This window comes from Squalius cephalus (genome assembly GCF_949319135.1).
Source record: "Squalius cephalus genome assembly, chromosome: 11".
NCBI lineage: Eukaryota > Metazoa > Chordata > Actinopteri > Cypriniformes > Leuciscidae > Squalius > Squalius cephalus.
In genome coordinates, this window is record NC_137132.1 from 280,506 (window position 1) to 290,929 (window position 10,424).

At 35.7% G+C, this 10,424-nt stretch overlaps 1 protein-coding gene across 1 annotated transcript; it reads left to right on the forward strand.

The window, feature by feature from the left end:
* Positions 1-7,453: 7,453 nt before the first annotated feature.
* On the forward strand, positions 7,454-10,187 carry LOC307166827 (T-cell surface glycoprotein CD3 epsilon chain-like). The gene is made up of 5 exons (XM_079885520.1): positions 7,454-7,608; positions 7,725-7,943; positions 8,025-8,159; positions 8,519-8,571; positions 9,942-10,187. The coding sequence occupies exons 1-5, from the start codon at positions 7,554-7,556 to the stop codon at positions 9,990-9,992; spliced, it is 513 nt and encodes a 170-aa protein (XP_079741646.1). The 5' UTR covers positions 7,454-7,553; the 3' UTR covers positions 9,993-10,187.
* The last annotated feature ends 237 nt before the right edge of the window (positions 10,188-10,424 follow it).

The window sequence follows — 10,424 nt, forward strand, 5'->3', positions numbered from 1 at the left end:
CATTCTAAAGTAAAGTTCAGAGAACATTCAAAAGTAACGTTCAGAGAACATTCAAAAGTAACATTCAGAGAACATTCAAAAGTAACATTCAGAGAACATTCAAAAGTAACGTTCAGAGAGCATTCTAAAGTAGCGTTCAGAGAACATTCAAAAGTAACGTTCAGAGAACATTCTAAAGTAACGTTTAGAGAACATTCTAAAGTAACATTCAGAGAACATTCAAAAGTAACGTTCAGAGAACATTTAAAAGTAACGTTCAGAGAACATTCTAAAGTAACGTTCAGAGAACATTCAAAAGTAACGTTCAGAGAACATTCAAAAGTAACATTCAGAGAACATTCAAAAGTAACGTTCAGAGAACATTCTACAGTAACATTCAGAGAACATTCAAAAGTAACTTTCAGAGAACATTCAGAGAACATTCTAAAGTAACGTTCAGAGAACATTCAAAAGTAACGTTTAGAGAACATTCTAAAGTAGCGTTCAGAGAGCATTCTAAAGTAATGTTCAGAGAACATTCAAAAGTAACGTTCAGAGAACATTCAAAAGTAACGTTCAGAGAACATTCTAAAGTAACGTTCAGAGAGCATTCTAAAGTAATGTTCAGAGAACATTCAAAAGTAACGATCAGAGAACATTCTAAAGTAACGTTCAGAGAACATTCAAAAGTAACGTTCAGAGAACATTCAAAAGTAACGTTCAGAGAGCATTCTAAAGTAATGTTCAGAGAACATTCTAAAGTAACGTTCAGAGAACATTCAAAAGTAACGTTCAGAGAACATTCAAAAGTAACGTTCAGAGAACATTCAAAAGTAACGTTCAGAGAACATTCAAAAGTAACGTTCAGAGAGCATTCTAAAGTAGCGTTCAGAGAACATTCAAAAGTAACGTTCAGAGAACATTCTAAAGTAACGTTTAGAGAACATTCTAAAGTAACATTCAGAGAACATTCAAAAGTAACGTTCAGAGAACATTCAAAAGTAACGTTCAGAGAACATTCTAAAGTAACGTTCAGAGAACATTCAAAAGTAACGTTCAGAGAACATTCAAAAGTAACATTCAGAGAACATTCAAAAGTAACGTTCAGAGAACATTCTACAGTAACATTCAGAGAACATTCAAAAGTAACTTTCAGAGAACATTCAGAGAACATTCTAAAGTAACGTTCAGAGAACATTCAAAAGTAACGTTTAGAGAACATTCTAAAGTAGCGTTCAGAGAGCATTCTAAAGTAATGTTCAGAGAACATTCAAAAGTAACGTTCAGAGAACATTCTAAAGTAACGTTTAGAGAACATTCTAAAGTAACATTCAGAGAACATTCAAAAGTAACGTTCAGAGAACATTCTAAAGTAACGTTCAGAGAGCATTCTAAAGTAATGTTCAGAGAACATTCAAAAGTAACGTTCAGAGAACATTCAAAAGTAACGTTCAGAGAACATTCTACAGTAACATTCAGAGAACATTCAAAAGTAACTTTCAGAGAACATTCAGAGAACATTCTAAAGTAACGTTCAGAGAACATTCAAAAGTAACGTTTAGAGAACATTCTAAAGTAGCGTTCAGAGAGCATTCTAAAGTAATGTTCAGAGAACATTCAAAAGTAACGTTCAGAGAACATTCAAAAGTAACGTTCAGAGAACATTCTAAAGTAACGTTCAGAGAGCATTCTAAAGTAATGTTCAGAGAACATTCAAAAGTAACGATCAGAGAACATTCTAAAGTAACGTTCAGAGAACATTCAAAAGTAACGTTCAGAGAACATTCAAAAGTAACGTTCAGAGAGCATTCTAAAGTAATGTTCAGAGAACATTCTAAAGTAACGTTCAGAGAACATTCAAAAGTAACGTTCAGAGAACATTCAAAAGTAACGTTCAGAGAACATTCAAAAGTAACGTTCAGAGAACATTCAAAAGTAACGTTCAGAGAGCATTCTAAAGTAGCGTTCAGAGAACATTCAAAAGTAACGTTCAGAGAACATTCTAAAGTAACGTTTAGAGAACATTCTAAAGTAACATTCAGAGAACATTCAAAAGTAACGTTCAGAGAACATTCAAAAGTAACGTTCAGAGAACATTCTAAAGTAACGTTCAGAGAACATTCAAAAGTAACGTTCAGAGAACATTCAAAAGTAACATTCAGAGAACATTCAAAAGTAACGTTCAGAGAACATTCTACAGTAACATTCAGAGAACATTCAAAAGTAACTTTCAGAGAACATTCAGAGAACATTCTAAAGTAACGTTCAGAGAACATTCAAAAGTAACGTTTAGAGAACATTCTAAAGTAGCGTTCAGAGAGCATTCTAAAGTAATGTTCAGAGAACATTCAAAAGTAACGTTCAGAGAACATTCTAAAGTAACGTTTAGAGAACATTCTAAAGTAACATTCAGAGAACATTCAAAAGTAACGTTCAGAGAACATTCTAAAGTAACGTTCAGAGAGCATTCTAAAGTAATGTTCAGAGAACATTCAAAAGTAACGTTCAGAGAACATTCAAAAGTAACGTTCAGAGAGCATTCTAAAGTAATGTTCAGAGAACATTCTAAAGTAACGTTCAGAGAACATTCAAAAGTAACGTTCAGAGAACATTCAAAAGTAACGATCAGAGAACATTCAAAAGTAACGTTCAGAGAACATTCTAAAGTAACGATCAGAGAACATTCAAAAGTAATGTTCAGAGAACATTCAAAAGTAGCGTTCAGAGAACATTCAAAAGTAACGTTCAGAGAACATTCAAAAGTAACGATCAGAGAACATTCAAAAGTAACGTTCAGAGAACATTCAAAAGTAACGTTCAGAGAACATTCTAAAGTAACATTCAGAGAACATTCAAAAGTAACGTTCAGAGAACATTCAAAAGTAACGTTCAGAGAACATTCTAAAGTAACGTTCAGAGAACATTCAAAAGTAACGTTCAGAGAACATTCAAAAGTAACATTCAGAGAACATTCAAAAGTAACGTTCAGAGAACATTCTAAAGTAACATTCAGAGAACATTCAAAAGTAACTTTCAGAGAACATTCAGAGAACATTCTAAAGTAACGTTCAGAGAACATTCAAAAGTAACGTTTAGAGAACATTCTAAAGTAGCGTTCAGAGAGCATTCTAAAGTAATGTTCAGAGAACATTCTAAAGTAACGTTCAGAGAACATTCAAAAGTAACAATCAGAGAACATTCTAAAGTAACAATCAGAGAACATTCAAAAGTAACATTCAGAGAACATTCAAAAGTAACGTTCAGAGAACATTCTAAAGTAACGTTCAGAGAACATTCAAAAGTAACGTTCAGAGAACATTCAAAAGTAACGTTCAGAGAACATTCAAAAGTAACGTTCAGAGAACATTCTAAAGTAACGATCAGAGAACATTCAAAAGTAACGTTCAGAGAACATTCAAAAGTAGCGTTCAGAGAACATTCAAAAGTAACGTTCAGAGAACATTCAAAAGTAACTTTCAGAGAACATTCAAAAGTAGCGTTCAGAGAACATTCTAAGGAAACATTCAGAGAACATTCTAAAGTAACGTTCAGAGAACATTCAAAAGTAACGTTCAGAGAACATTCTAAAGTAACGATCAGAGAACATTCAAAAGTAACGTTCAGAGAACATTCAAAAGTAGCGTTCAGAGAACATTCAAAAGTAACGTTCAGAGAACATTCAAAAGTAGCGTTCAGAGAACATTCAAAAGTAACGATCAGAGAACATTCAAAAGTAACGATCAGAGAACATTCTAAAGTAACGTTCAGAGAACATTCAAAAGTAACAATCAGAGAACATTCAAAAGTAACAATCAGAGAACATTCAAAAGTAACATTCAGAGAACATTCAAAAGTAACAATCAGAGAACATTCAAAAGTAACATTCAGAGAACATTCAAAAGTAACGTTCAGAGAACATTCTAAAGTAACGTTCAGAAAAAAAATCAAAAACATTAAAAAAAAATAAAATTCAGAAATAAAGTTTTTATAACTTGACGGGAGCGTTAGAACTTAAAGCATATTTTTTGTTATGGATCGTTTTTTTTATAGAAAGCTGAAAAGCTTTCATTTTCAAATCTAACACATTAACAACATTTCCGCAATTGGCCCGGGAGTTTGGCATCGGGAGCAATGAATTTTTAAAATACCTACAACTCAAATCTTCTGTTCTGGCAAAAATAAACATCAGAGCCACAAATTTAGAACTTCCACAAGCAATATCAGACTTGGTTAACATTTCCTCTCCAAAGAAACTTCTCTCTAAAATATACAAAATCATTTCAAATCAACTTCAGACCATATACGATCTCTCAATAGCTCCTGATGCCAACTTCTGGACCCAAATCTGTAAAAACATTTATCTCAAGTCCAAAAATGCTAATCTTCAATTAATACAATACAAAACACTTCATAGAACACATTACACGGGCAATAGATTAGCTAAAATGGGTCTCACATCAGAAGTTTGCACACATTGCAATCACAATTCTACAGATACATACATCCATGCAACCTGGCACTGCACTCCAATCAAACACTTTTGGGAAGAGGTCACACAGTCACTATCCACTATAGTCGGCTGCCGCATCCCACTATCGCCCTCTCTTTGCTTGCTGGGGGACCTCACAATAATTACTGATAAAAATATAAACTCTAAAATGCTCCTCATAGCTCTAACCATCGCCAAGAAAACTATCCTCATGAACTGGAAAACTCATAACAACATACACATTAACCACTGGAAAAATCTCATTACAGACTTCATTACAATGGAATACACATCTCCCCCTTATAATTACACATCTGAAACCGACCTCTGCCATCCAACACTTTCTGACCTCTTACAACTATGAATCCCTTCTCTCCTCTCAACTCCGACTCCTCCCACCTTTTAATCAACCCACGGATATTACTGCATTTTTGTTATTTTTGTCATCATTGTCATTTTTTTCATTACTGTTATTGTTATGATTACTATTATTATTTTTATTATTGTTGTAATTGCTGTTGTTATTGTCGTTGCTCTCATCATTGTTATCACCATTGCCATCATCATCATCATCATTATTATTATTATTATTATTATTATTATTATTGCTGTTTTGGAATTACTAACCTGGTGTTCATTGTTATCAGCACTGCTACGGTTAAATCAATTGATTATTTCCAATTCCCCCCTAATCTTTTCATGTTTTTTTAATGCACCACAACGTAGAATAGAAAAAAAAGAAGAAAAAAAAAAGAAAATATATACATTGAAAAACCTCATAAACACTCAGGCAGGCAAGACAGGCGAGAAGTGGTTTCCATAGGACAGCATCTCTGTCCCAAGTTGAGACACTCTCACACTGTACCGCTTCTTTTAATGCACCTTAGACACTACACATAACATACCAAAAAAATAAAATAATTGTATAGGAGAAAATAGGGACTGAAGAGATGTGGGGGGAGGGTTATCTTATATTATCTTATTATATTATCTTCTATTATTATCTTACTATCTAAAAATTAATTTATCTATAGAGAGTGCTGACAATGGTAATTGTTACATAGGAGAAAATATAGAAATAAAAATAAAAATTGACTAATACAATGTTGGCAGTATGATGGTAGTGAGGAGTGGTGGTGGTGATGGTAATGAAGATGGTAATAAATAATAAATGGTTACTTTGCTTATGCATACACACACACACACACACACACACACACACACACACACTCACACCCACACACACCTATACATTTACACACTTTTATTTCACTTCTGGAATTCTGGAATTACTAGATTGTTCGTTACTGCACTATTTTGGTCTGTATGTCTGTCTGTTAAATTAAAAAAAATAAAAATAGAAAGCAATCCTAAACCATTACAAACTATTTCCTAAAAATAACCAAACTGCAACCGTAAAATAATGTTAATGTAATATTTATGTTTGCTGCACTGCAAAACAATGATCAATATGTTTTGACAAGACATGTTTTGACATTGCTTTAACTCATCAAAATATGTTAAGCAACTTTTGTTCTAAGTTATACAAGATTCAACTCTTTTTTAAAGTCAGTTTACGGTAATTTAAGTTGAAATGACTTAAACTTCCAAGTTGATTGTACTTTAAGTCAGCAGTGTTTTACGGTGTGCAGAGCCCTCTTGTGGACTTCAGTGAACATGAGTGTGTTCTGGAGCTTCAGCACATGGTGGCGCTGCAGACTCTCATGAAACACGAGTCTTCCTGCTTCTGTCACCTCATCATCATGTGTTCTGCTCTCTCATCACACACACTAATACAGTCTTGAATATAGAGCATACTGACAGAGAGCGCGCCAGTGCTGATGCATTTATAGATCATTCACATCGCTTCATTTCTTCTGTGTGAAGTTAAAACTATCTAAAGGATAAAATCATACTTTAATACTCAACACTGTAGAAATAATATTCAGCTTTATTATCTCACAGACAACTTCATATTGTCTCTATAAAACAGCAATAGAACATCATTTAGGCAGAAGGAAACTGATCATTTTCATATTTAATATACAAATATTTCAGTAACACTTTTTAATAAGGTTTCATTAGTTAACATGATCTAACAACGAATACTTCTACAGCATTTACTAATATATGATTAAAATCGGTAACTTTATTTTACAGTGTCGTTGTTACACGTTACATGCAGTTACTATAGTAATAACTATAAATTATGCATAATTACATGCAATTAACCCTAAACCAAACACTCAGACTAACCCTATAAGGAGTGCACGTAGTTCATTATTATTACTCAGTACTTACATGTAGGATTACACTGTCATACTGCCATCTTAAAGTAAAGGGTAACACTTTATTTTAGTGTCGTTGTTACACGTTACATGCAGTTACTATAGTAATAACAATAAATTACACATAATTACATGCAACTAACCCTAAACCAGTGAGTAATGTAGTGTGAGATGTGTGTGTTCTCGACGAGTGTGTGAGAGAAAGCAGCAGCTGAGCTGGGAAAGAGAGCAGGAGAGAGAGAGAGAGAGAGAGAGAGAGAGAGAGAGAGAGAGAGAGAGAGAGAGAAAGAGGGCAGGAGAGAGAGAGAAAGAGGGCAGGAGAGAGAGAGAGAGAGAGAGAGAGAGAGAGAGAGAGAGAGAGAGAGAGAGAGAGAGAGAGAGAGAGAAAGAGGGCAGGAGAGAGAGAGAGAGAGAGGGCAGGAGAGAGAGAGAGAGTTTTTTTTTTTTGTTTTTTTTTTTGTTTCTTGTTTATATAAATGTATTCATGCATTTGTTTACTGATTGATTTATTGAATTTATTGATTATTTGTGTATGTAATGTCCATTTATGTAATGGCCAATGCTTTGGCAATACTGTACAAGTCATGCCAATAAAGCTCATTTGAATTTGAGTGTGTGTGTGTGTGTGTGTGAGAGAGAGAGAGAGAGAGAGAGAGAGAGAGAACGAGGGCGTTTGAGGTTTCCTTTTCCTGTAGCGAAACACAGAGACACTGAGAGATCAGAACAGCTCGACTTCAGGACAGAAACCATCTTCTTCATCTTCATCATCTTCTTCTTCATCTTCATCTTCAGCAGAGATGATCCTCGCGGGCCTCGTGTTTCTGATGCTCACGGCAGCGGTGGACACTCAAGGTGACGATCACTAACATTCTGAGCTCATATATTCAATGTTTGATATGAACATCCACAGTTATTACATGTTGCTCGTTTCATTTGGGCTTCCATTGTTGTGCTTGTTTCTGTCGAAGACATCACCACCACAGACACCGGTGTCATCCTGACCTGCTCAGGAGCAGAAGGAGTAAAGTGGTGGCAGGGAACGAAAGAACTGATAAATGAAATGGAGGAGAAGCACAAGTACACAGTTCCAGCGGTACAGGGACTAGTGGAAGGAGAGTTCAGCTGTGAATATACACCACAGGATTCAACAACAAAAGTCAAAGACCTGTTCTATCTCAGTGTAAAGGGTGAGGAAACTTCATCTTGATCATTATGAGATGTTTTTCATCACACACACGCTCACGTCACTCTCTCTCTCTCTCCGTCAGTGTGTGAGAACTGCTACGAGTTGAGCGGGTTGATGGCGTCGGGCGTCATATTCAGTGATTTACTGTTTACAGGAGCCGTTATTCTCATCGTCTACATGTGTGCGCGGAAGAACACTGGCAGCACACAGCAGAAGGGTAAAACACACACACACACACACACACACACACACACACACTCAAACACACACACACACACACACACACACACACACACTCAAACACACGCACACACACACACACACACACTCACACACTCAAACACACACACTAGCACACACTAGCACACACTCAAACATATTCTCACACACTAGCACACACTCTCACTCACACACACACACACACACACACACACACACACACATTATTGTGTGTTGAACAGAAGAAGCTCACACAGGTCTGGAACAGCATGAGGGAGAGTAAATGTTTGGGTGAACTATCACTTTAACACAAAACATTTCAACATTTTGATTGTTTAATTTGTTTTACATTCACAGCATCCAAACCTCGAGCAGCGAGCGCTCCTCCAGTTCCAAACCCAGACTATGAGGTGCGTGTGTGGAATAATGTCACAGATTCATTTCATAAGACATTGCATGTGCTTATTAATGAGTCTTTGAGAAAACAGTTAAAGTGTGTTGTGATTGGTCAATAATCCAGGGTTGCCATAGTAACAGCTGTTCCCGCTAACAAAAACATGAACCAAGAACATTCAACTAACTTTCCAATAGGCTTTATGCCCAGCTCCACTACTTCCTGAACTTCAGCCAGCTCCTTTGTTTCCTGTCTGCCATTATTGGACAAACTGATTAATCCAGGTGTGTCTGACCTCAGTAACAATAATCAGACACACCTGGATTAATCAGTTTGTCCAATAATGGCAGACAGGAAACAAAGGAGCTGGCTGAAGTTCAGGAAGTAGTGGAGCTGGGCATAAAGCCTATTGAGTTATGAAGAGGTTATCTCTGAATGTTTAAAACGTCGAGTTTTTAAAAGATCTGGTTGTGCGAATGCTGGCATAATATTACATTTCATCGTTATGCAAACATTATGGGAACGTTCTGAAAACAGGAGTAACATTTAAAAATCTATAAATAATTATTAAAAAAAATAAATAATTATATTAGCGTTACTGGAAGAACGTTTATTACTTTGATAGAACTTTGACACAACTTTGCTTGTCCGCTGGATCACTCTTCAGCAACATGATGATTTGTGTTATTTACGCAACATTAAAAAGTAACGTTCATTACGTTCATGATGATTTGTGTTATTTACGCAACAAGAGTTCCTGTCATATACTGAATATATTCTATATTCCACACTGTCTGACACGAGCACAAGAGTCTTATTGAATCATGTGTGAATGTCTCTCAGATGACGAACTGTAATTGTGTGACTGTAATTGTGTGACTGTAATTGTGTGACTGTAATTGTGTAACTGTAATTGTGTGACTGTAATTGTGTGACTGTAATTGTGTGACTGTAACTGTGTGACTGTAATTGTGTGACTGTAATTGTGTAACTGTAACTGTGTGACTGTAATTGTGTGACTGTAACTGTGTGACTGTAATTGTGTGACTGTAATTGTGTGACTGTAATTGTGTGACTGTAATTGTGTAACTGTAATTGTGTGACTGTAATTGTGTGACTGTAACTGTGTGACTGTAATTGTGTGACTGTAATTGTGTAACTGTAACTGTGTGACTGTAATTGTGTGACTGTAACTGTGTGACTGTAATTGTGTGACTGTAACTGTGTGACTGTAATTGTGTGACTGTAATTGTGTAACTGTAATTGTGTGACTGTAATTGTGTGACTGTAACTGTGTGACTGTAATTGTGTGACTGTAATTGTGTAACTGTAACTGTGTGACTGTAATTGTGTGACTGTAATTGTGTGATGTTTGTGTTGTTCCAGCGGCTGAACCAGCACACGCTCAGCAGTGGTTTGTACGCCGGCCTCAAGTAGACGTGTAGAAGACATTTACTGTAAAACCCTGATGAATCATAGCGTCTCGTACACAGTCCCATTCCTTCCACAGTGTGTGTTATTGATTATTGATGTGTTAGAGTCAGAATGTGACTCGCTGATCAGTGTTTCCTGATGTTTGTGTGTGTTTGTGGAAACTTCTGCTCACGAAACATCGGAAACTCATGATGGAAACATCAGCATGTGAAATACTGTAACTAAACACGTCTGTCTTTGAGCTTCGATGTTTTGAAGAGTGTGTCTTGTCTCGTGTTTGTAATCTTCACAGACGTGTGTGTGTTGTTTTGATCTGCAAGTGCAACGATTCATTCTAGATTTTTATCTTATGCAAAATTATTTAAATCAACATCTAAACTGAGGTGAGGGTTGAGTGATGCAACGTTTTGCTGTACTGGAAAAAAATAAAAGTGA

What these genes read in the sequence shown, in the direction of transcription:
- LOC307166827 (XM_079885520.1), top strand. Translation starts at nt 7,554, where the DNA reads ATGATCCTCGCGGGCCTCGTGTTTCTGATGCTCACGGCAGCGGTGGAC. An exon ending in GGCAGCGGTGGACACTCAAG is followed by an intron (nt 7,609 to 7,724) that starts GTGACGATCACT and finishes TTTCTGTCGAAG; the next exon opens with ACATCACCACCACAGACACC. An exon ending in TTCCAAACCCAGACTATGAG is followed by an intron (nt 8,572 to 9,941) that starts GTGCGTGTGTGG and finishes GTGTTGTTCCAG; the next exon opens with CGGCTGAACCAGCACACGCT.